Here is a 27,062-nt window from a genome sequence, read left to right on the forward strand (position 1 = left end):
TTGACGTTTGCTTTCCTGATTACTCATATGGGCAAAAGTTTCTGAAAAGGTATGGATAATACTGTTAGGTATGATTATGACATCAATATATGTTTGGTTTCAAAACAATTGACGTAGTGCCTGCTGAGAAAAAACAACTGAACGTTCATTGTAAATTTTGCTTCCCCACCCTGTAGTTTTATATTGGGATAAATATCATTGCATTAGTTATTTTGGTTTATATTGTTATATTTGCCTCCAAAATGCTACAGAGATGGTTTCTACTTAATTTCTCTCAACACTGATTTTGTTTTGTTTTTTTTATCCATGACTCAGAGGTCGTGTTAACCGAAAATATTCTGTCATTGTCACTGACAGATTTTTTTTTTTTTAACCCTTTCATGCATTGTGGTCACTACAGTGAACAGTTCTTCTCCAGCTGTTCTCTTGTATATTCATAGGTTTTGTTGTTTTAGTTCCATATCAGCCAACACAGTGGACACTTATGCAACATCCCATAATACACTGCAATTCATACCATTACTATAACTTTGCTGTTCTTGATAAACCTGATCTGCAGTAACATGTTTGAGTGTAAATCAGTTATTTGTTAGACAAAAAGAGTTGTTTTTTGCGTATTATACGAGGTAATAACTAGCATTAGAGTGTGTTAAAATGTGAGAAAACATCAAATTAGCAGCCTTAAAAATGTTTTTATTTCATTGTTTTCATTTTACTTTCTGATACTGGGTTTTAAATACATATTTCTTTACTTGGACCTTTTTTTTCGCCACTTATGGGCAAGGAACCAAATATGGTAACTTCATTAACCTTGATTTTGTACTTGGCAATACATTTCTTTTTTTTTTTTTTTTTTTTTTTTTTTAAATTTCACAAAAGTAAGTCTTGTTATGTCCTCCAATAACACACTAAGGTTGAAATTTTGAATTTCAGAGTATTTTTGAGTGCCTTTTAAAGGATTAAGGAAATATTGATGTTTATATCTCAGCATGAACAGGACATCTTACAAGCTGTAGCCATGATGTGTCCCAGTATTTTTGTTTATAAACATCCATATTTCATTTAAATAGTGTCTATCTGTCCTTTATCCTGGACACTCAGGACCACATCATCAGCCTCAGATTATATTCTACACATATAAAGCATTCGACCAGAGAGGAAATAATGGAAATACTTTTCTGGTGTTAGCTACATATGATACAGGAAAGTGTTTTTATTCTAAAATTCACATTCAGTCTGACCCTGTCCTTCAAATATTAAATTTTCTTTTGAATAATATGATTAACAACAAACAGAGCAAAAAATTTGAGTATTTGCCAGTGAAAGTGATTCACACAGTGGTATAAAGCTGTTAAACAGTGATGTAAATCATCAGACATCATCAGGCAGATGTTCCGTAAAGATATCCTCCAGCAAAGAAATACGACGTAATAAAATATTTTTCAGTGAATCATAATGTGAGTCAAATATCGTGTTTCATCACAGAAGTTCCACAGCCTTGTTAAAAATGGTGAAAGTAACATCTCCTTCAGCTCTGTCAGTGAAAAAAACAAAACAGAATTAATTTTTCTGTTTATTTCTCCAGTTTAATTGCTGAAAATAAAATGTTTCCTACTCTTCTCAAAATCCCTTTTAGTCAACATGTAGATTAAAGCCTTCAGAAATAAGTATTAGACTAGTGTGAAAGCGAATTGGGGCCAAAAAGAAATGTTTGCTTTCTAAGTTAAAAAGAAAATTAGCTGCACTCGTGAAGGCACTGAAAACCCAGTTTGCTCAAGACATAAGTACAACTAACATATGAATTAATAACGTCTGATGAATGTCTAATAATTATTTAAGTTGGATAGAACCTATCAGAGGTAGACAGATTAACTGATTATTCTGCTCCATCTTCTTTTATTAAACTAAAGGAACTGGTCTCTTTTAATACATTCACAGTCATTTTAAATCAATGGGAAAAAGACAAATGTGGATGTAGATGTTTTTCTAATTGATCGAATCGGATTCGGCTTTGAGATGCTTTTAAGGAACATTGTTGTTATACTTTTAGTACCTTTTAAAATAATGGTGATGTTTTCCATGTATGTTCTTATCAGTTTTTTTATGAATTGTTAAAATCTTTACTTTTCCCCATTTACTTATAATGGGCGAAATTTCAAATGTCTATAAAAACATCAATTTTGTTTCAATTTACTTCAGACTTGGCACATATATAGACGCAATTGATAGGATGACATCAGCACACACAGGCACGATGACATCAGCTGGATCAATGCCAAAATAAGCTACAATATGTGCGAGGGGTGGGGTGGATTGTGCCTGACACCACTTGTTAGTTTTTGAAAGTGAAGACACAGTAGTGCTCCAAATATCTGAGTCTAAACTGATGCTCAATAGATGAGTATAGCAGATGGAAAAGTTGTTAGTGTTGAATTTTAATTAAATATGTTGCCAGATAAATGCATGCATGTATCCACTTGCTATAGAACGGTAGTACATGTATGACCCACATAAGCTTTTCCTGTAAATGATTCCTTTTTTCATCTATTTCGTTGTTTTCTTTATCACTTTTTGTTTTAATTATTTCTTTTTCTTCACATGATATTGTTTGCTTGTGAGTTCATTTACTCATTCATGGAATTACCTGACTGGACAAAATGTTTCCATTCCTGTTTGAGCTTTGATAATAAAAAATATTCAAGTATATAAAGTTGTTGTTTGTGTGAATTCACAGGGTACATGCGACTTTGAAGCATCACTTGTTGAACAGGTCTTACTCTTTTCGCAGAAAGACTGTTGAAAGTTGAACGCAAAAAAAAAACAAAAACAAAAAAACAAAAGAAAGAAAAGAAAAGCACAGGAAAGTTGCATTATGTTATGTTTTCTGTACTTTAGAAGCTCAGTTGGGGCCTGGGATTACAAATTAGCTGTTAAATGCTTTGGTCTGTAATAACAATCTAAGCTACATACTTGTCCCTTTAAAAAAAACAGTACAAAATGCAATATTACATAACACTGGTCAACAACAAATTTATTGTTTAAGTTTTTTGAGCTGATTTAGGATAATTTTGGTGTGCTGAATCCAAAAAATCACATTAATTTTGCTCAGTCAGGTCAACTTTCTGAACTATGCTACATATTGGCTTTTTAACATTTTTGCTTACATTTATGGGCATTTTCACATCATATGATACAAAATTCTTTCATATTTCTTGCAATAAACAAGTTCTGAAGATTTTACTTTTGCCAATTTATGATTAATGTTTTTTTTAATATTACAGGTGAATGAAATGGCTTCGACTAGAAGATCTTGCAAAAATAAGCCTGACGTATTCTGCTACATCTGCGGTGAATACACCATTGTACCTAACAGGAATCAAGTCACAAGTTTTATAAAGTGTGCTTACCAATCTTATTTTCATATTAATTATTATATTTTGTGAGAAGATCAAATTTTTCAAAATCAAATTAGCAAAAAAACCTGACCTGATTGAGAAAAACAGATGTCATTTTTGGATTTAGCGGTGCAAAATTATCCTAATTCAGTTGAAAAAAACCTAGACAACTTGCAAAAAACATTTTTTTGTAACCCAGTGTAATTAGTACTGATATTATAAAAACACGGGAGTTGCACAGTCATTAAACTTAGACCTGATGTTTACTGTGCAGCTAATGCATCATATTGAAAAGTCACAGAAAGGTTTGTAGCTCCTGCATCTAGTTTATTATCCTCTAATTCGGTTTGACTGTTAAAAGCTCTAGTGAGATAATGTAATTCTACAGACGCTCTGGATAATTTGCTGTATTAATTGCTCAACTGCAGCTTTAGTAAAGTGTTTTGACATGTTGTTTCTTCAGTAAATGAGGATTGCTGGTGTTTGCTACCTCAGGGCGCCTTATGATCCTCCAACACACCTTCAAATCGGCCTCTATTTGATGTTGTGTAATTACCTGCCGTCTTAATAAATCACATTCTAATTACGCAGACATTTAAGTACAAGCCTTTTCCAACAGTTGGTGTCATTTCATAACGGGAAAAAACATTTCAAGGTATCAATCAATCTATTACCATTAGTGAACACACATATTTTAGTGCCTAATGAGTTGGAGCAAGTCTGGACAAGCTACAGGAATAACTTAGTGTGACATTTTCAAGTCATTACACATTTTGGCAACTACTTCTTTAAAACAATTTGTCAGTCAACCCCATGCACAAGCCGAGGGTGGGACACACACGCAACAGTCTATACAGAGTCGAATTATACCTCTGTGTTAACTCTTTGGTGCTTTGACTGTATATAATTGGATTTCCAGCGGGCTGACGGCGGTACAAGCCTCACAGTCCTTGTCACGTCAGGTCCAAAGTCAATTTAATCTAGTGTTGACGGCTGGCTAATTACAGAGTCATCCAGCCTGTGTTGGGTTGGCTTCTCACCGCACACACAGATAGAGTTTGCAGAAGAAAAAACACACACACACTCTTCGTGTGTTTATACTGTATTTGAGTTAAACATAACTGATTAAAGTAATCATCCAGAGTCCTCAAATTACACCAAACAAGATCTCAGCTGGCAAATTAATTACAACCTCAGGTGCCTGCAAGTAAATTTAACTCTTACTACTGTATGTTACGCAGATGTCGGAGGACTTTGGAAGACTGGATGTATCATGACGATAACCTATAAAGGGGACATGTGTTGTATTTGTTCTTCATCCCTATAATGCCAAACGTATCATATTTGATACATGAGTTTTGAAGCCCTCTACATGATCAGCGTGATTTTTTTTTTCTTGAAAAACCTGACGTATACAATTAGATACATGCAATACATGGATAATCCACCAGGGGGGAGGAAATTGTTCACCAGAGGCCTTTCCAGTGACACTACAAGACTGTCATTAATGAGGAAGGAGGCAGAACTTTGTCAGTTTTGAAAAGGAATTACCAATTTGTTAGACATGTTTGTGTTATATTATGATTTTTTTTGTTCAAGCATAATAATATTTGAACATTGAGACCTGATGTATCAAATATGATATAAAATTGAAAGTCATACATGGAAATTGATATTTGAAAAAAATGTTTTTGGGTTTTTCAGAAGGAGGCTCTAGTTTCAAAGAACTGGAATTTTCTATCAGTAATTTAATGGTTCAGGCTTTACAGGGTTATTCTAATAAAAAATGACCTATAATTATCATTAGTGTTTAGAATAAATAGCTATGAAGATGCCAATCTATTATATTGTTGAGATATCAAATGAATTTATTTATAACTAGTGGGGATCCACTGGTTCTAGATGTGGTAGTTTTTTTGCTGTTGTGTATTTGTGCATGCTGTACCGCATTTGTCCAGCAGTCACTGCCAAAGCCTTCTGGCCATAGCAACATGATTGTAAGACTATTATATCCCAAAATTACTAATATCTCCCAAAATATTGGTCCTATCAACTTGCCGTTTTCACTGGTCTGTTCTTTGACCAAAAAACTCTAAGAATGCCAAACTGCAGCAGTCAGCTCTTTTCAGATTTTGTGTGAATCCCCGGACACACAAACACATGCACGCACACAGAGGCCACTTGGTTTAGATGATTGGCTGGAAGATTTCTGTGACCACTAGAGGGAGTAGTGAGTCACTCTGCCAGTCTCCCATGTTGAGGAAAACTAACATCACAGGGCCTCTGACCAAAGCATCAAAAAGTGACCAGATGTGATGAGAACCACTAAGAAACAACCTTTAGAGTCAAAGAAAATGACAGTGATAAAAGCTAGAAGCACTGTTGTTTTCTCTACTGGACACAGCTGTAAATGAAAAGAACAGAGTTTGATGATGAAATGGCAGTGTTTCTTCTACACGGGTGAGTTTGATTCTGAGGCTTATGAAGGTGTAACGTTATTATGGGATGTTATTATCTTTGCTAAGTTGCTGTTTGTTGATCCACGGTTCAGACTAAACTGTGACAGTTCTGACAGTTTGGACGATTCCAAACAGATCTTTAGTTCAGCTATTGACAACACAAACCGTACAGAAAACAGAGGTGATTTGTGGTTTTACTGTGGCTGTTTTTGATAAAAAAAAAAAAAGAACTAAGCTAACAGAGCTATAATGTAAACTATCAGCTGATGCAGCATGTGACGATTATAAGACACAGTGATAGTTTGCTTTAGTTTAAAGCACTGATATGTCGGTGGTTTTGACAGTTCTAAGTGTGTTCTGGCATGACTTCCCCCTGCTGTTGAGAGTATGGAATACCAATTCTACATAGAAAGCACGTGGATTAGTTTTATTCATTTTATACTTCTTACACGTTCATTCGTTCAGGATTACATCCGCAGAATACATCTTACCAACAACTTCCAAATTTATGAGTAATATGTTCCAGGTAATGTTAAGAAGACCAGAGATAAGCAAGGACCATAAAGGTTAAATATGGACAAAAAGGCCAAGAAAAAAACACAGGTCAGAGAGAATCTGTTCTTTGTAAAACCTGTCCTTAATTCTCAGAGTACTGAGTACAGAGTGGACACAGGAGAAAGAGGCACAGTGGAGGGAAAAGAAAAAAAAAACACAGCTATTTTTGTAATTGCTTTTTTTGCCAGTGCTGAGAGAAAAGTGGTGGGGAAAGTTTTGAGAAATTTAAACAGTCTTGACAGCCAGGGTGTAGTGGTATTAATCTTTTCAAACAGGGAGAAAACCCTTTTATTATAAACACAGACAGAGACGCTGGAATCAGCTGCCATGTTGCATAAAGTCTGTTTATCGCCATTGTCAGATTACAAACTTCTAACTTCAGAAGGTCAATGTTTTCACAAATGCAACAGCAGCTGCGTTTTGGAGATCACACAAGAAATGGTCAAATAATAAAATTAACATTGCACATGTTAAATTTCAACCTTGACAAGGTTTTTTTTTTTTTTTTTCGCAGTTATTTGTTATGTTTTTCCGAAACTTTATGGGGTTTAAATTAAATGATTATAATGAATAGCACTTCAGGAGGAAAAACAAACTAAAGTATGACTAAAAAGTCAGTTACGGGTCAGCTGCTCCCCATGTCTGAGGCAAATCTTATTATCCAATCTGATTAATTTGCTCGCAAAAATGACCATGACAAAATATAAAACACAGACAAAAAGAAAAAGAAGATAAGGAAGAGAGCGTATAATTGCGGTTGACATTTTTTAGGCTTGCTTTGTCTTGGCTGTTTGCATGCAGGCCTCAGAGTTATTAAGTGCCTCTGATCTGAGCTTACAGCTAAACCTCCCGTCAGCTCAAACAGCTAATCACACCTGATCGCTGTTGACCCTGCAGAACCGGGGAATCAAAGAACAACATGCAACCCGGAGTGTTAATGGTACCATCCTCCTCCTACTCTGCTAACACTGTTTTTCTTTCACTCCTTTCCCCCTCCCGACGTCTGCATCACTGGCTTTTTCTGCAAATGAAGGAAGTGTGGCAGCGTACAGAGAGAGATGGAGAAAGTTGGGGGTCTAATTTTGGCAGGCGAGACTTTCCCCCCTCACCCTGTGTTTGTTCTGGCCCTATGAAAACATTATGAAGGAGGAGGGCGGGGGTGGCGTGGGGTGAAGATGGGGGAAGGAGAATGAAGAGGAGTAGCATGGGTAGTTTTCAGAAGGGATGCACTGATCTGTCTTCTGCCAATAAATTGGTGATTGTTGCTTCCAAAAGCTGTTGGACTTCAGAGACCTGAAACACTCGGAAAATTGCTCATAAAGCCCCATGAGTCATCCTGAATGACATAAAGCTTCAAAGGGATGAGGCCCAGAAGACTTTAACACTCTGCAATGATTGTGCTCAAGGGGAAAGTTCCTGTCTCACATTTTACACCAACTCTTCTCTTTGTCCCCGTCGATTTGAATCGTTTTTATGTCTCTTATTTCTGGTCGGCTCAGATCTTATTTCTCTGTTCTGGTCGTTGGGAACCGCAGTGACACAAACTGGCAAAAATAGAGTTCAAACCAGGGCTAGAAGAAGGATTCAGGAGCAGGATTCTTTACTTAAAGGGGATACAAGTTGAATTCTTACTCCCAAATATTAGAAAAAACAAACATCTGAAACTATAATCAGTGTCTAAAATGGAGAGCTATGAAGTTCTGCCAAAGACACCAGTGTTTTGAAGTGTACAAATGAACTGAATGTATTTACACTGATGGGCTGGGAGATTCATGTGACCACTAGAGGCAGTAGTGAGTCACTCTGCCTGTCTCCCATGGTGACAAAAACTGATGCCAGTGAGCCTTGGACTAAAGCATCAGAAAGTGACCAGATGGGATGAGAACCATTAGGAAACAACTTTTAGAGTCAAAGAAAGTGACAAAGTGATAAAATCTAGAAGCACTGTTGTTGTTTTCTCCACTGGAAACAGCTGTAAATGAAAAGAATGGAGTTCGATGCTGAAATGTCAGCTTTTCTTCGACATGAATGAGTCTGATCATGAGGATTATGAAGGATAAAGTTACTATCTGATCGTATTAGGTTCGCTAAGTTGCCATTTGTTGATCCATGGCTCAGACTAAACTCTGACAATTCTGACCTTGTTTATTTGATTCCAAACAGATCTTTAGTGCAGCTATTGACAACACAAACCGTACAATAAACAGAGCAAAGCTAACAAAGCTATAATGTAAACCAGTGGTGTCAAACTCATTTTAGTTCAGGGGCCAGATTCAGCTAAATTTGATCTGAAGTGGGCCGAACCAGTGAAATAATAACATAATAATATATAAATAATGTCAACTCCAAACTTTTCTCTATGTTTCAGAGCGAAAAAAGTTAATTTACATTATGAACAGGTTTACATCTACAAACTATCCTTTCAAAAGATGTGAATGACATGAACAAACTGAAAAAATAAGTGTAACTTTAACAATCTTATGTCTTAGTTTAACATTTACACATGCACATTATAACTTACAGATCACAGTGGATCTACAAACACTTAAAACATTTCATAACAGACAGAATATTGTTAAAATTGTACTTGCTTCTCTTAAGACATTTCAGGTTATTCGCATTTTTTGCAACATTATACTTTGTTTTAGTGTAAAAACATGAAAATATTTTCATTTACAAAGAGAAACATTTACAGTTGTCATTATTTTTATGTTATTATGATAGTATTTTACTGGTCTGATCCACCTGAGATTGAATTGGTCTGAATGTGGAACCAGAACTAAAAGGATTGTTAATATCTTGTAATATCGTGTAATTTTTGCATTTCACAAATTCATCGCAAGGGCCAAACTGGGCCCTTTGGCGGGCTGGATTTGGCCCCCGGGCCGCATGTTTGACACCTGTGATATAAACTATCAGCTGATGCAGCACGAAAAGATTCAGTATAAAGATACGGTGTTATTTTGACCGACTGTCAAAATAAGAAGCTATGAGTTTTAGTTTGAAGAAAACTTGATACTACAATACAGATGTGTGCAAACAATGACCACTAGAGGCAGTAGGGAGTCACTCTGCCTGTCTCCCATGGTGACGAAAACTGATGCCACTGAGCCTTGGGCTAAAGCATCTGAAAGTGACCAGATGGGATGAGAACCATTAGGAAACAGCTTTTAGAGTCAAAGAAAGTGACAAAGTGATAAAAGCTAGAAGCAGTGTTGTTGTTTTCTCCTCTGGACACAGCTGTAAATGAAAAGAATAGAGTTTGATGCTGAAATGTCAGCGTTTCTTCAACACGAATGACTCTGATCATGAGGATTATGAAGGTATAAAGTTACTATCTGATGTTATTATGTTTGATAAGTTGCTGTTTGTTGATCCATGGCTCAGACTAAACTGTGACAATTCAGACCTTTTTTATTCAATTCCAAACAGATCTTTTATTGACAACACAAACCGTATAATAAACAGAGCTAAGCTAAAAGAGCTATAATGTAAAACATCAGCTGATGCAGCACGTAAAGATTCAGTGTAAAGATACAGTGTAATTTTGACTGACTGTCAAAATAAGAAGCTATGAGTTTTAGTTTGAAGAAAACTTGATGATACTACAATACAGATGTGTACAAACAATGACCACTAGAGGCAGTAGGGAGTCACTCTGCCTGTCTCCCATGGTGACGAAAACTGATGCCACTGAGCCTTGGGCTAAAGCATCTGAAAGTGACCAGATGGGATGAGAACCATTAGGAAACAGCTTTTAGAGTCAAAGAAAGTGACAAAGTGATAAAAGCTAGAAGCAGTGTTGTTGTTTTCTCCACTGGACACAGCTGTAAATGAAAAGAATAGAGTTTGATGATAAAATGGCAGCTTTTCTTCCACACAGGTGACTTTGATTATGAGGCTCATGAAAGTATAAAGTAATTATGGGATGTTATTATCTTTGCTAAGTTGCCGTTTGTTGATCCATGTTTCAGACTAAACTGTGACAGTTCTGACCTTGTTTATTCGATTCCAAACAGATCTTTAGTTCTGCTATTCACAACACAAACCGTACAAAAAACAGAGCTAAGCTAACAAAGCTATAATGTAAACTATCAGCTGATGCAGCACGGAAAGATTCAGTATAAAGATTCAGTGTTATTTTGACCGACTGTCAAAATAAGCAGCTATGAGTTTTAGTTTGAAGAAAACTTGATGATACAATACAGGCATGGGCAGGCAGGGTGTACGGTATTCCCACACGAAAACAAATTTACGACGGGGTGGTCTTACATGGGGTCTTCACATGGAGTTCCGCCCCTGTTGAGACACACTGTAATAGTAAGTAAGTAAGTAAATTTTATTTATATAGCACTTTTCACATATAAAATCACAAAGTGCTGTACACTTTTGAGCACAAGTGTCAAACATGTGGCCCGGGGGCAAAATCCAGCCCGCTAAAGGATTCAATCCGGCGTGTGGGATGGATTTGTGAAATAAAAAAATTACACTGAAGATATTAACAATCAAGGATGTCAAAATGATTTTAATTCAGATTCCACATACAGACTAATTGGATCTCAAGTGGGTCAGAACCAGTAAAATACTATCATATTAAACCTATAAATAATGAAAACAGCAAATTTTCTCTTTGTTTTAGTGTAAAAAAAAAAGTAAAATTAAATGAAAATGTTTATATTAAAAAACTATTATTTTACAAAAATGTGAAAAACCTGAAATGTCTTAAGATAAGTAAATGCAGTTTTACCAATATTCTGCCTGTTATTAAATGTTTTGTGCATTTGTAATTGTAATGTAAATTGTATTGCGCATGTGTAAAGGATAAACTAATAATCTGAGGCATAATATTGTTAAAACTGCACTTGTTTTTCTTAAGATGTTTCCAGTTGTTTGTGTTATTCAGATTTTTGTAGATGTTAAAATTATCATAACTTAATTTGACTTTTTTCACTATTATTATTTTACTGGTCCAGCCCACTTGAGATCATATTGAGCTGAATGTCGCCCCTGAACTAAAATGAGTTTGACACCCCTGCTTTAGAGGAATAGTCCACCTGATTGCATTTCAACAGGGGGAAAATCTGCTGTATCTCCTTTGTATTAATAGCCAGTGAGTCCATGGTCATTTTTTTCCCACTCCCACAAAACCTAAACTTTTACTATTATCAGAAAAACGTACTTACAAAGTGAAGACAAAAGTAGTCATTGCACAGTATAAATGATCCTTTTAAGTGTTTTTCTATGAAATGTGATGTTTCTGGATTTATTTTTCAGCTGCACGTTGCATTTTGCTGCTTCAGAACTTCAGACTGACATAACCTAAAGCACTTAATTTACTGTTTGGCGGTTAAATCTCCTGCAATGCACCATATACTTTAACATCTTCCATCAATTGTAGCATCTAAAAAATTGACTCGTCATGAGCTCTGGCAAACAACCGTGTTTTGTGGAAATGTGTTTTCCAGCTAAAGAGGTGTTTTTAAGAGTTTATTAAACCATGAAGGAACACTTCATCCTTCATTTTTAACCACAAATATTTAACATCAACACATTTGGAGATGCATGGTTTTTGCTAAATGGGAAGCAAATAAAAACTGGTGAAAAGCAACTAAAAGTGTCGTATAAATGTAGTGGAGTAAAGGGTGTAGTATTGGCCTCTGGGACGTAGAAGAGTTGAAATGTAAAGTTGTATGAAATGGAGATATTCATGTCAAGTATAAGTGCTTCAAATGTATACAGTATTTGAGTACTTGGGTGCATTCCACCCCTGGTTTGGCTTTACCCTTGGCACATACTGCAATGCCCCCTACGCCACCGACTCTAAACTTAAGCCCAGTGTGGAGGGGATGGAAATTAGAGCGCAGACTGAAGCAAAGAGGATATGAAGTTCATTTTATGTTCAGGTTCAACAAGGTGGGTGGCAAGAAATTTTCCCTCCAAAATCTGTGAGTAATATTTGTGGATAACCTATCCCAAGAAAACGGAAGTCACTGTGCGCTCTGCAACTCTCTGCTGAATATAGAGAAGTTAGGAAAGGGGAAAAAGAAGCAGTGGAATGCAAATGAATGTATTTGACTTAAACAGACGAGCTCCCGCACCAGATGTCTTTCCAAAAAGTTTTAGCGGAGGAGTAGACGTTTTGACGTTTGAACAGCTGCAGTATGAGGTAAGCGGGCACAGGTCATCACGTGTCATCATTAAGTGACCTTGTCTTCTTGATGCCTGCCACCCTATTTTACAGCTAATAAGTTGGCCGTGACACTAATGATGAGCAGCAGCGATGATCTGCCCACCGCCGCCGCTGTCAAAGGAGGCCCCTGTCCATTTAGATGAAGTCTGTAATGACTGTAATGAGACTCAAGATCTCAGGCTGGAAAAGAAAAACATGACGAGAGCTTCGTTGATTTGAACCTCCAACGAGTGGCGTAAAAAACGAGAAACTCTCAAATGCTGAAATCGAGGATTTTACAATTTCTAACCAGATGATCATGATCATCATCGTCAATTTTGCATGCACATCTTGGACATACATATTTACATATTTATATTTATATATATTTTTAAAAATCTTTTTACTCTTATGGTGTTTGACCGTAATTTCGTTCTGCAGTGCATCTCTGATATAACGTCTGAAAGACAATAAAAGAATCTGAATCTGAATGAACCAAAGCAACGAATGCCGTTCCCTCACATTCCCAAATAGAATTTTCCAATGATGTTAAGTATAATTCATATCAACTTTATTTTTTATGCACCATTAACTACAATAAAGCCAAATATACAGATATTTAAGAGAAGCTGCTTTGCTTAAAACTGAAATATGTAACATTTCTGCACCAAGATATCTAAAAACAAGGAAATGTACAAGGCATTTCTTACATATTCATTGACTTGTGTACTTGCATTGTATCAACTGTTTCCAACAGTGTCCAACTTTGGAGAAATCTGCAATTTTATTAAATTTAAAGGCCTGTTTGACGTGGCTACTTGTCATTGCCTTTATTCATTTTAATATTTAACATCACTTACTGCTATTTCAGCAGAATAAAACAACATTATCTGAATGCATTTAATAATGTGAAAATGATTATTATAAACTATCTCTACTATTTATTCATTAAAAACATTGTAATAGTCTATTTTCAGACAGACTGAAAAACAAAACAACTGCTGTGATTCTATTTTACACCACTTCACAATGTTTTCTAGCATTATTTAAGTAAGAGAGCCCAAGTCCCGCCCTTTCCATTGATACCCATAGGACCTAATTTCGGAAAAAATACGAACAATGGTTATGAAGAAGAAATACTTTTTTTTTTTTTTTTTGAGTTGTGTCTATTTAAAGTATAATGTTACATGTGAAAAACTAGAAAAGCACTCAGAGAGCGCAGACCTCCGCCAAGGCAGATCAGTGCCCCCCCCCCCCCCGCCCCGATCACCACCAAATTTTAATCATTTGTTCCTTGTGTCAGTATCAACATTTCCTGAAATTTTCATCCACATCCGTCCATAACTTTTTGAGTTACCTTGCACATGAACGGACAGACAGACAAACCAACGCCGGCAAAAACATAACCTCCTTGGCAAAGGTAATTATGCAGTTTGTGGTAAAGACTGTAAAGCCACATCTAGTTTTGTGTTACACAGCTGAGTGGACTGCATCTCTTATTGTCCGTGATACATGTGACCAACACCAAAATGTGTGTTGCCTCAGAATAATTTAACACTTCTTCGAGGGGCAGGAGAAAAACTATAAAAGAAGCGGAAATCCCGGTACATCTGGTCATGTTGAAGCTGTAGAGACGTATTCATCAACTCTGAACCGGTTGTAGACGGACAACATTACAATGACGTCACCTCTGCAACTGTCAGGAGTGTAAAATTTCTGTTTACGATGCAACAGTTTTACTTTATTGACTTGTAAAATTGTTTTCTAAACTTACGCATCATTCAAACCAACATTATTATCGTTAACGAAAACTAACGAAATGACGAAAACTAGAATTGAAAAAAACATTTTTGTTAACTGAAATAAATCAAAACTATAATTAAAAGAAAAAAAGATAACTGAAATTGTATTGTGTGTTTACAAAACCAACTAAAATGTATAAAAATTACGGATAAAATTCCCTTCGTTTTCGTCTTTGTCAATGTTGGATTGATATGAAATCAATTTATTTCGCTCGAGCAATTTTAGCTAGCGGCACCATACGGCGTTTCACGGTCCGTCACTTCTGGTCACATGTGGTTTAGAGTCATCTTCTGGTCCCCACTCTACCTGGAAACATGGAGACTAAAGCTGGGAGAAAGCAGCAGAGTCCTGTCTGGGATTTATTTGAATACAACAGCGAGGAAAATAAAAGATGTGACAAAACTAAAACTAATATTAAAACTAAACTAAAACTAAGCATTTCGAAAAAAAATTCAAACTAATAAAAACTAGTAAACCTGCTCTAAAAACAAATTAAAATTAACTGAATTAGAGAATAAAAAGTCCAAGCTAAATAAAACTAAACTGTAATGAAAAATCCAAAACTATTATAACCTTGATTCAAACAAGGTCAAAAAATAATTTGTTTTTCTCCTTTGACTGTAATACTTTTTTTTTTTTTTTTTTTTTTTTTTTTTTTTTTTTTTATGATATAAGATCCCAAGGGTCATAACCTGAGGGGGTGGGGCTTCAGATTTCTACTATGCTGTTGTGATTGAGAGATTATTTGCTACAAAAATATTCAAACCTTGAAAAACTGACACAGAAGTGTAAATCAGTCATGTTATGTAGGCACACAAAGTTGCTCCGATAAAAATCTATATCCTGATAAGAGTTTTGGCGATGTTGCCCATTCCAACTCTAGACTAGATTCCTGCAGTGTCTTCCAAATGTTACGTCTAAATATTACACTAACTATTCCAACTCCAATTTTTAACCTAACATCACAAATCAAAGCAATGCTGGAACAGTTAGACCAATATGTAAGTTATCCAAACTAACATCCTCTTGTGCTGTTTTCTGAGATGAATCTTCCATTTTCGTTTATTTCCCCTGTCATCTCTTTGCTGTATTATGAGGACAAAGTCTCTTTCATCTGTCTTTTTTTATTGATATTTCCCCAGAGAAAACTGCATTGTGATTTTATTGTGAGTCAACCGTCTCATCTTTGAAACAAGCTGTAATTTAGTCGCGTAGGAAAAATCAAAAACACGTAAACAATGGAATGGTGGAAACAGATGTTTGAAAAAGATGCACGCGTACGTGATCAGAGCGAGCGCGTGTGTGTGACTGTGTGCATTGGGTCGCCAGTGTGAGTGGATGTAGTAAGTGTCTGATTTCCACTTTGTGCCAGCAGTTTTGATTCAGAGAACACTGCATGGAACATGGCAGCGAGCCTTACCATAATGTCACTGGGGAAAACCATCCAGCTTAACTGCTTTGATCCTGCCAGAATCAAACAAACTGAGAAAGTTCATTTTAGTTTTATCCCATAACACTGAACACTGGGAAGACGTGGGCTAGCCAGATGCAAAATTTGGATTTGGGAAGCTCAAATACTACGGCCAAGAAATCAAATGTTTCAGTGGAGTGCATTTGTGATACTTCCATGATACTTTTTTATCATCAAGTTTTATTTGGTATTCCCAAAAAGTCTTTAAATTTTAAGTGCATGTTCATATTAGGAGCTGATTTGTTGGACATTTCAAAGCTAGCAGCTAATTGCGCGACCATAAAAGCTTACATAACAAAACCACACAGACAGATATTTCATTATCTTTTCCTCTCATGTAAAGTACTACCAGCTAAATTACAAAAAATGTTTGTTTTCACTTCAGAGAATGAAGAGCATAGAAGAAAAGGTCATTTCAAGAACCAGTGTGCACGGGCAACTTTGAAACATATATATATATATATATATATATATATATATATATATATATATATCTCAGTGGTTGGTGTTAAACTCTGGAATTGTCTTTATAATGAGCTGAAAGACTGTAAAAACATATTCCAACTGAAAAAAAAGTGTATAAAGACAGAACAATGAGAGTATATGAGCAGTTATAAGTTCTTACATTTTGCTTCATATTTGTTTTTGCATCTTGTGACATATTTATTTACTTATTTTGGTCTCGTATCATACTTGATATGCATCATTTCGTCAGGTATATATTTACCTATGTTTGGTTTGTTTTGTACTTCCTGGATATGTAGTTTTGCACTTGGTTTTGTATTCATTTTGTTTTATCTTTGGATGTATTTTGTTTGATTTGTCTGACTTTATTGTTAGTTGTGTATAGCTAACCATTAAGGCTAATATTACGTAGAAGGGGGCAGGAAATATAACATTTTCTTCATCCTGCTCCTTTTTGAGCATGGGTGTGTAAATATTTGTTCATCTGATGACTGCTGAATATCTGCTGATGAAATGCATATCCATGAGCGAAATAAATGAAATGAATGAATTATTGCCCTGAAATGAAACGAATAGAGCAGGTTTTCAAAATGTCAATATTTTAAGTCCTGTCATGTTTTCTGATCAGGGTTGGTGGAAGATAAAGTAACCTAATTCTTCCAATGCTACGAGGAAATGTGTAAAACACATTCTGTACATCAACATCTGCCTTAAAACTCCACTTTGTGAACATAGCCAGCCTTTCCTGCTCAAAAGTCCACATGGTTCACATTCCAACAGTCGATGTGGATGTGAATAGAGTCAGTATTCAAATGTGAACCATGTGAGATCTGATGGTTGGGCAGAAACAGATAATTAAATACTCATATCAAATATTAATTAGGTAATTACAGACCTTGCCACATATGTTTTATGATGCTTTTTTAAGGCTGTTTATGGAAGCAGATTAATTGCATCTTATAAGTGGTGAAATGAAACATAAACAATGTATTCAGAATTGTCAACAAGTCACAAACAATATATCAACAATGTGAGGGAATATTTCCAATGGAAACAATGGCGTATTTCACAAAAGGGAACTGTGAGCTGTTTTCCAGACTTGCAGATCACAAATGAATGTAAAGTAGTGTTTCACAGATGTCATTTATGCATTTCCAAGTCCCACAGAAACAGTTTTTCATTCATTGATCGCAGGGTTGACATATACGTTAACTGTGTTTCCCCCTCTTTGTATTTCCCCCTCCGTACCTGTGGGGGAACTCTAACCTGTCACGTGATTTCTGTTTATTGTTCTGATACAGATCTGATTGATCACCTCTTGAATGACCAACTGACCATACAGCCTGTGTTTACCTGTAAAGTAAACCTTGTATTTTCGTCTCATTCATAAATATTTGTGAACTTTGTAATCAGTCTAGGTCAGTTCTTTTCAGAAACAAAAGAAAAACCAGTGGTTCATTGATTTTTGTTTTGAAATAGAAGAGTTAAAATTGAATTTCAAGGTCTTTTTCTTTTTCAGTGTCAAAACAGACAAACCAAATTTAAAAAATTGATTGATTTTCGTTTTCTCTTTCTAATAACTTAAAAGAAAGTTACTACCTGACAGAAATGGAAAAACAGACCAAAAACACCCCTTTTTTTCCTTTTCTGAGACCAGATGGTATCATTTTCAAGAAAAGAGCACTAATGCCTAGGCCACAAAGATTCTTACGAACGATGGGTTTGCACAAATCTTCCAGTTTGTACGAAATCTGAAAATCGTAGACATGCTTCCTCCATGAATGTCTACGAACTTTGCACTATCATTATGGATGCACATTTTTTCTTGAACTTTATTCTGTTGCGGCCTTGACCATTAAATTTCTCCTTTGTGGAATCTAATCTAATCTAATCTAATCTAATCAAACCTAACCTAACCTAACCTAATCTAGTTTTTGCAATCTTTTGTTACGTAAGAAGTTTAAATGGAGTGGTTTGTTGTGTTGGCTGTGCACACCTTGATGCTACTTTGATTTTGTAAATAAATAAATTATATAGAACTACAAACTCATTGGTTTTCTTTAAGAGAAAAGAAAGAGTGAAGTCTCTTATGTTAAGCTAACGTTCCCCTTGGTTGGGTGTAATGAAATACTGTACACGGAGGGTGTTTATAACGATTAGTAAAAGAGGACAAAAAACTCTCACATTACAGCTTGTTGTGCAAATTCTACAAAACGTGCTATACATTTACAAACAATTATCTATGAACACAGTGAAAACAATAATTTAGTTGGGCAGTATGGAGTGTTATCTATGGTATTTTCTGTACGCTAAACCTCTAATTATGCTTTTCTTTCTGTGATCCAGACTTTGCATGTTGATGGATGCAATATGAACATGCTGACAGACAGCAAAAATAGATAATACAAACTCACGTTGGCTTTCCTGGCAGAGGTGTAGGGAGTGGATCTGGAAAAGAAGAAGGGGATTTTTTTTACAACAGGATAAACAATATTGTTCCCAGATTTTTCTTTGCGCACGCTGCCAACTACAAGTAGGAATCAGAGGGAGTGTTTCGCTGTGAAGCCAAAGTTCTTGTAGGAAAATATAAATAGGAAAATAAATGTCATTGTTTGCCAGAGTAAGTATATAAAGACTTGTCATAAAGCAACTTCATTGTAATGTGTGCAGTGGTGTAGTGGTCCCTGAAGAAGTGGGTATACTCTCAATTTTTTCCACCTTTTTTATTTAAATAGTCCAGAAAACATATATAAAACTACTCTATTTAGTTTACCCACAATCCATCAGTAGTATTTGCTCACTATTATAAAATTATCATGACTTGATCAGGAGCAGTTTGTAGGTTTTACTGAAAACACAAGCAGCTGCATGAATGTAAATGTATTCAACATGAGGCAAACATCGGATAACGTTAACCTTTCATAACGTTAGCCTTTCATAGCGTTAGCCTACTCACATAGTTTAACTATTGGTGACAAAATCTCTTCTCCTCTAAATGCGCAGTTACATGTCCAGTAGTTTAAAACTGTGACTCATTCTAAAACCACCTTAAAACTTACCTCAGAATGATGTATTCCATGAAAGTAGGTTCTCTTGATATGTGTCACTCATTCGAAAGACATTTATTCTACCTTTCTTGTTCACATTTCCAACAATCATACATCTTTCAATGAGACGTGCTGCGACCTGTCAATCAGCTGGGGAGGCACTGGCACCTGAGGTGTCCAATCAGGTTCCAGAGGTGGCCAGCACTAAGCAGCGCTATGGTGCTAAATTAGCAATACTTTCCTCAGCATGACCTGCCCTGCTCTGCCTCTGACTGGCTCATCAGTCCTCATGCCCAAAGTTAACCAATCTAATCAATGAAGGCAGCGAGTACAAGCCAATTAGAGGCAGAGGCTCATGGCTCACCATCTGAGGGGAAAAAATGGGCAATTTGGCTGCAGATACAACTGAATGGTGCACATTAGGGGGATTGAGAAGTGGGTATACGCAATGATGACTGAAAAATAAGTAGGTATACTCCATATACCCTGGACTACACCACTGCATGTGTGTGCCAGTAAGTTTGACTGATGGTTCTGTGTGCTCTTACCAAACTTTACATACAGCACCCCGGTCGTGGACACCGTGCCTTGGCTGTTGGTGGCGACACACTGGAAGTAGCCGGTGTCGGTGGTGTCCAGATTACGGATGCGAAGGCGTGACCCATACGGTGTAGGTCGGTAGGAAACGCGGCGTGGTTCCTGCACCACAGGGGCGTCGTTCTTTAACCAGCGCACAGTGGGCAGTGGGTTACCCGACACACGGCAGAGAAGCTCGGCAGTTTGGCCCAAAGAGGTGGTGATGTTGTTCATCGGAGCTTCGAGACGGATGAAGTAGGGTCCTGGGAGACAAAACAGTGGATGAGATGAAAGACAAGCATTTTAGAGGAGAAGGGAGACAGAGAGAAGAAAAAGAAAAACAATAAAGGCCGAGTGAGAAGATAGAAGGTCAGGTGTGAGGGGATTGAGAAGACAAAAGGAGGAGGAAGATATTATGTTACACACGGCCAAGAACTGGGACATGAATCAAACAACACTTACTATTCTACATAAGAGCCAGATATTAAAAAATGTAGGACGCTCTATGAAAAAAGCTGGGGTAAAACAACTTGATGTTTTGAGACACATACTCATAGGCCAAGATATTTTGCGGTTGCCACTGTGGTGACACCTAATTTCACTTTTCACCATGGCCACATGATGCCAGAGTGTGTTTCCCAGGCCTGTGAGGAAGCTTAAGAGGCAAATTACCTATGTGGTAGAAGACTTGTAGCAATAAAAGCACAAACAACCTGGTAGACAGAGAAAAATCTATCGAAACCCACAATACTGCCCCAGTGTGCTGCCGATGAGTGCATAAGGGGGAGGGAAATACACAAAAAATATTTCTTCATGGTTATCTTGAGGTTTGCATTTTTCCTCGAGGTGGTCAGAAAACAATCTGGAGGGCCACCTAAGAGTTTAATGTGCAGGAAAAACATTGGTTTTTAGTCATGAAAAACCTCTGGAAAGTTCCCTCAACCCCAAAACCCATCTTAGGTATGCAGAAATGCTCTTGGTTACACAAACTGGCCAAAACAAACAAAGGAGGAAAAGCACATAGAGGGGAATCTCAAATTCTACTCAGACAAACTTCAATGTGTATGAATAGCGAGGTTGACGAGTAAAAATAGAAGCACACACTTACACATGCAAACTACACCCACACTCGAATCTTTACTATTCACTGTAAATGAATTAGGTTGTCAATCTCTGCACAGGATAAGCACTAATATCTGTGACCAGTCCTGCAAGTTAAACTACATATTTGAAAAATTACAGTAGATCTTGGATTACAGACATCTTTTTGTCTTATGGAACCACAAGTACAATCACAACATTGATAAGAAAACTGAAAAGTACAGAGTTAAACACATAACTTTCTTAAAACATGTCAGAAGAGCCAGATTTTGCGTTTGGTGAAGGTTTTCTATACAAGGACATCTTTGTGTGTTCCAAAGGTGTGCTGTCTTTGCATCAATCCTCTGTTGTTTATCACAGTTTATATTTAAAATGACTGTCGATACAATAATAATTGATAATGGCTACTGCCAAATCGGGATGTAACAATTACCGGTATAACGATAAACCGCGGTAAAATTCCTGACGGTTAGTATTAGCGTTTAAATTCTAATTATCATGATAACTGTGTTTGATTACCGCATTTTCAACACAAACTTGATATGGAAAATGGTCAAACAATGGCCATAAGGTGCCATCTTTAATGCACATTTGTATGTCTGATGTTTACATGTTAGTATTTGAATGTTTCTGCCAACAGGAAGTACATTGTGCCTATTATTTTATTTGGGTTTTTTTTTTTGTTTCTTTTTCTTTCTTTTTTTTCAAAATACAACTTGGTTAAATTATTTCAGGTTGTGTATAAGACAAGAACTTTTTGAACATTTTGAGCATATTTCAACAATACAGTGATAATAATGATAACTGTGATAATTTTGGTAACCGTGACATGAAATTTTCACATCGTTACATCCCTACTGCTACAGTACTGTGGTGCGAAATATCGGTTTGTCTATTGCCAGAGCCAATCAAATAATCCAAATTCTGTACTCTGTACGTTGTCCCAGTGGCTGATTTATATTTATCAAAAACCTGGGCAAATTTCTCATATGAGGCCAAACAGTCACAGCGTTTCATGTTGTTTACCTGCATGCTGAAACTGAAATTGTGAATAAATGCACAAACCAGCTTCTGGTAACTGGTACCCTAGCCCAGGGGTGTCCAGTCCTGGTCTTCGAGGGCCAGTATCCTGCATGTTTTAGATATTTCCCTCTTCCAGCACACCTGACAGTCGTTATCAGGATTCTGTAGAGCTTGATGATAGGCTGATCATTTGAATCAGGTGTGTTGGAAGACGGATACATCTAAAACATGTAGGATACCGGCCTTCGAGAACCAGGACTGGACACCCCTGCCCTAGCCTTTTCCTGTAACCAGATAGCCACATGGCATATGCGATGCCACAGCACTGTGACAGGTGACAGGTTACCAGTCTACACATGATATAACGAGGGTGCTGATTGGCTCTGTGGTAAGAGACAAATGAGAAAGTAGTCCCAAAAAAAAAAAAAAGAGAGAGAGAGAAAGTAGTTCCACAGTACTGTTCCATAATAATTTGTGTATAATGCAATACAATGAAAATGACTCAAAAGGTCCCATCCAGATATAGTTAGACTGGGATTATGTTGACCCCCCCCCCCAAAAAAAACAAAACAAAAACAAACAGCATTAGAAAAATATATTAAAATTCATTCATTCATTCATTATCTGAGCCTGCTTTATCCTCACTAGGATAGTGGGGGTCGCTGGAGCCTATCACAGCTACCTATGGGCGAAGACGGGGTACACCCTGGACATGTCACCAGTTCACTGCAGGGCATGTATTAAAATATCCAGTATATCTGAATGGTGTTCATTTCTGTCATACTTAGTGATAAAAAGCATAAAAAGTCCTTCCATTATGACAGGGAGCCACTGTTTTCCTATTAGACATACAGATGCAGATGTAAGTGCCACTAGAGAAACAAAATTCAGCTAAAAATATACCATGAATTTTAAATAAAGAATCATGTCAAGGAAGATAGTTTGTTAACATCATTATCTGATTTCATTTGCAAAGACCCTGCTGTGAAATCTGATTATTTAAGAGGAGTAAAAATGATGGTAAATGCAAGGCATGGCTGAAAATGTGCTAATTCTTTGAGTAACAAATTCCTGGAAGAACCCACACATACACTCACATGTATTAGAGTTTACTTTTTTTTTTATCTCCTACTTGTAACTACTGATCATATACATGCACAATATCAGCAGTACAAAGCAGTTATCATGGTTTTAACACGGTACTGAACCATTTGTCAGCATACCAACCCTCATGTCAGCTCATCTGGAAACTTTAAAAATGTCATGATGACGTATAAAATGCCTGCCTTCAACTTGTTTGTGAAAAAGAAAACTTGGCACATGAGTCTTGGCATACAGCTGCAGGCTTAACACAGCAATGTGCTACTAACAAGTGTGTGACAATATGAGGAGACTCCCACCACTGACCATAATACCTCCTACCCTCTGCATTCTCACCTACTTTTTTATCTGTCCTATTTCAGTCTTTCTTTACGTAACTGTCTCCTTTAACTTTTGCAATACTGTCTGTCCATATCAAAGCACTGCAGCTACAATTAAACTTCCATATAAAGCTGAAAATTAGGATAATATATTTAGTGCCAACAAAAACACACAGTCCAAACATGTGGTGTAATTTCCAGAAAATGATTTGCTCAGTTGTCTATTTTGTATATGTTGCTCATTAGATGTTAACAGCTGTATTTTTTTATTTCCGACGCACGTGACGTTGGGGTTTGGACTAATCTCTTAATATCGGACGAGGAAGGTTATTATTGTTATTAATTACGTAAGGAGAAGGGGTGGGAGTTTATAAGTTGTACTTCTTCCCACTCCTTTTCGAATATGTATTATATGTCTTATGTTTAAGTGTTTTATTTATTTTCTTCTGTTTGACATTCATGTTTGAAATAAACACATCAATCAGTCAATCAATCGGACATCGAGTCGAATCTCTTCTACAGAGTCACGCTTGACTGATAACTTTAGGTGTGGTCAACAACCAATATAAAGGCAGCAAAGAAAACGCCCCGAATGTTTTTGCTAGCTCAAAATGCCATGACTTACAATACAACAGAGAGAACGTGCCATCGGCATGTTACGAGTAGGTCTGAGCCGTGGTGAAGTCGCTCGCCGTCTGCGCTGTCATCGCAGTACAATCAGTCGTCTGAGTGATCGGATCTCTCAGGACGGGATCATGAGACTTAGTTCCATGCATCGTCGCTGCACTGTTTGTTTGGAAGCCAGAGGTGGACATACCCGATATTGAATGATGACACTTTCAATTTCTCAGTACCTGTATTCACTGACTGAATAAACATGTTAAGTTGATCACAATTTGTCCACAACTAGCGGCATTGTACCCGTGGCTAAAACACCCTCCTGTGGTGCAACAGTGGCAGTGCACCCAAATGCCCTCCCGTGTCCCGTGTTGCAACATCGATCGGACGGACGGACATCGATGGTACGGACATGGGGCGGGGCCAAAACATGCATTATATAGTAGGAAGGAAGGAAGGATTCATTCTCTAATGACCAATGTTTCCCTCTTTAATATGAAGGTAACCCCAAACCAAGGTTATTATCATTACTGAAAACTAACAAAATGACGAAAACTAGAATTGAAAAAAACTTTTTGTTAACTGAAATAAATAAAAACTACAATTAAAAGAACAAACAACTAACTGAAACTGTATTGTGTGGATACAAAACTAACTAAAACGTATAAAAATTATGGATAAGATTCCCTTCATTTTCGTCTTTGTTGGACTGATACGAAATCAATTCATTTCACTCAAGCAATTTTAGCTAGACCATACGGCACCTCACGGTCTGTCACTTCTCGTTTAGTGTCGGTTTCTGGTTCCCACTCTACCTGGAAACATGGACGCTAAAGTTGGGAGAAAGCAGCAGAGTCCTGTCTGGGATTTCTTTGAATACAACAGCGAGGATGATAAAAGATATGATGAAACTAAAACTAAACTAAAACTAAGCATTTAGAAAAATATAAAAACTAATAAAAACTTGCAAACCTGTTCTAAAAACTAATCAAAACTAACTGAATTACAGAAAAAAAGTAAAAACTAAATAAAACTATAATGAAAAATCCAAAACAATTATAACCTTGCCCCAAACCACTTAATTTAACATATCTCCAAATGCACATATTATTCTGACCTGTGTGGTTTTAATGGCACTAAGTACATAACAAAATAAAGAAAATGATCCACTCCATGTTATCTTTTTCCTTGTTCATATGTCTGCCACATTGCCATTTTTATTATATTTTTATTTAGAACCTATGTGCAGGTCATGTCATTTATTACTCTTTGGCTGCTAAGTCTTCATGTCAACAAACTGCCCAGCCAGCAGCGCAAAAACACTCTAATAACCTCTACCCAGAGACAGATTACTGACATTTTTGCTTTAACTAGCCTTGTAAAGTGCTTCTCAAGAAAATTAGATAATAAACAGCCATAGGTCATGTCATGGGTTGAACATATATAATAGCTGGCTCAAATATACAATCATAAATGCAAAAATATGTATTGGTTAGACTGGAATGCATAAGTGCAAAACATAAACTGAAAGCACCGGTTTGTTGCAGATAATTCATGTCACTTGTTTCTCTTCATAATGTGGTAACTCTGCTGTTTTGCCACTCCCTTGCTTCACTTTGCAAATGGCACCAAATTCAGAGAAGACAAATTAAAGTCACTTTAAATGTCATAAGACGACCGTTGGACTGCTGTGTGTAATACTTTAAGCCAGTTTTAGCTCATTATGCTTCACTCTACAATGAATTTGTCAAATTAGCCAAGACTCTTATTGCCAAATTAGGATCTTTGTATTAAAAGTTGAGGCTTTAAGTGTGAAGCGAACTCTTAACATTTAACCCTTTATAGGGCACTCATTGAAATACTATGAAATTCAACATTTTGTGGTGTCAAAAACCAGTATTTTAATCAAAGTACTCATTTTATAATCACCTCCCTGATTGCTAAACGCCACCTCCTTAATTGGAAATCTACAACAGCCCCTTCCAGTGCACAATGGATTAATGAGGTTATGTCCTTTTTAAAAGTAGAGAAAATTAGATATTCAAAATGGGGAAACTTGAACAATAAATGGAACAATCTACAATAAATGGCAACCGTTTAGGGATTTTTTGAGACAATGTAATCACCCCCCCCCCTTTTTTTTTTTTATTATTAAGTAATATTATTATTATTTATTTATTTTCTTAGGTTTATGTCACCAGTTTAATTATTCTATTCAGACTATGTCTTAGTATTCTTTTCATTGTATTGTTTGTCGGGTTTCATTCTTATTTGTTCCTAAAAAAATCTGCAAATCTAAAAGTAATGGTGTTTACAAACCTGGTTAATGATGACATCAGTGTGCCATAGTATTAGTATGTACCTTTAATTCTCTTGTATACACATCAATAAAAATATGAAACAAACAACCACAAAAAAAAACAAAACCTGATGTCGACGTAAGTTACAACAAGCGAAGAAGAAGAAGAAACACCAGGAAACTGAATCATTTTTTAAATTTAGTACAAGATAGAGGGGTAATATATATAATAATGACTATATCTGTAAATCAACACCATATTTATGTTCGTCACCATGTTTATAGAATGACTTTTTGTGTCATCTCGCGATAATAAATAAACAAATCATCGTATTTGTGATTTAATGGAAAAACCAACATTACGCACTTCTGTTTTTTCGACATTTAGTAAATATCGATAAAGTTTTGCGCTGACGTCCAATGGAAAAGCGACTACTATCTTCCAATATGTGCAGAAATTACCAGAAAAATAGTCACTTGCCCCATAAAGGGTTAATTGACTTCCCTGTCTGTGCTTTAGGGCTTGTATTTTTGATTTCCAACAGGGACTGTTTTCAGTCTAGGAGTATTAAATCATGAAGTACTATGCTACAGTACATAAAGCAAGGCTGCCAGACTCAGAGGTTCAAAGATTTAGGTTGATGGCTGAGTCACATAAAG

The 27,062-nt window shown here is 36.4% G+C and overlaps 1 protein-coding gene across 2 annotated transcripts in view; it reads right to left on the reverse strand.

Annotated features, from left to right (window-relative positions):
* Window positions 1-27,062, reverse strand: part of ror1 (receptor tyrosine kinase-like orphan receptor 1) — a 254,783-nt gene that overhangs the window by 54,705 nt on the left and 173,016 nt on the right. For both annotated transcript variants that reach the window (XM_030132891.1, XM_030132890.1), the window contains 2 exons: window positions 19,913-20,203; window positions 18,732-18,765 (listed from right to left, as the gene is read on the reverse strand). In XM_030132891.1, the coding sequence (XP_029988751.1) occupies window positions 18,732-18,765; window positions 19,913-20,203 (325 nt within the window). The remainder of the gene's footprint in view (window positions 1-18,731; window positions 18,766-19,912; window positions 20,204-27,062) is intronic.

This window comes from Sphaeramia orbicularis, chromosome 4, assembly GCF_902148855.1.
Source record: "Sphaeramia orbicularis chromosome 4, fSphaOr1.1, whole genome shotgun sequence".
NCBI lineage: Eukaryota > Metazoa > Chordata > Actinopteri > Kurtiformes > Apogonidae > Sphaeramia > Sphaeramia orbicularis.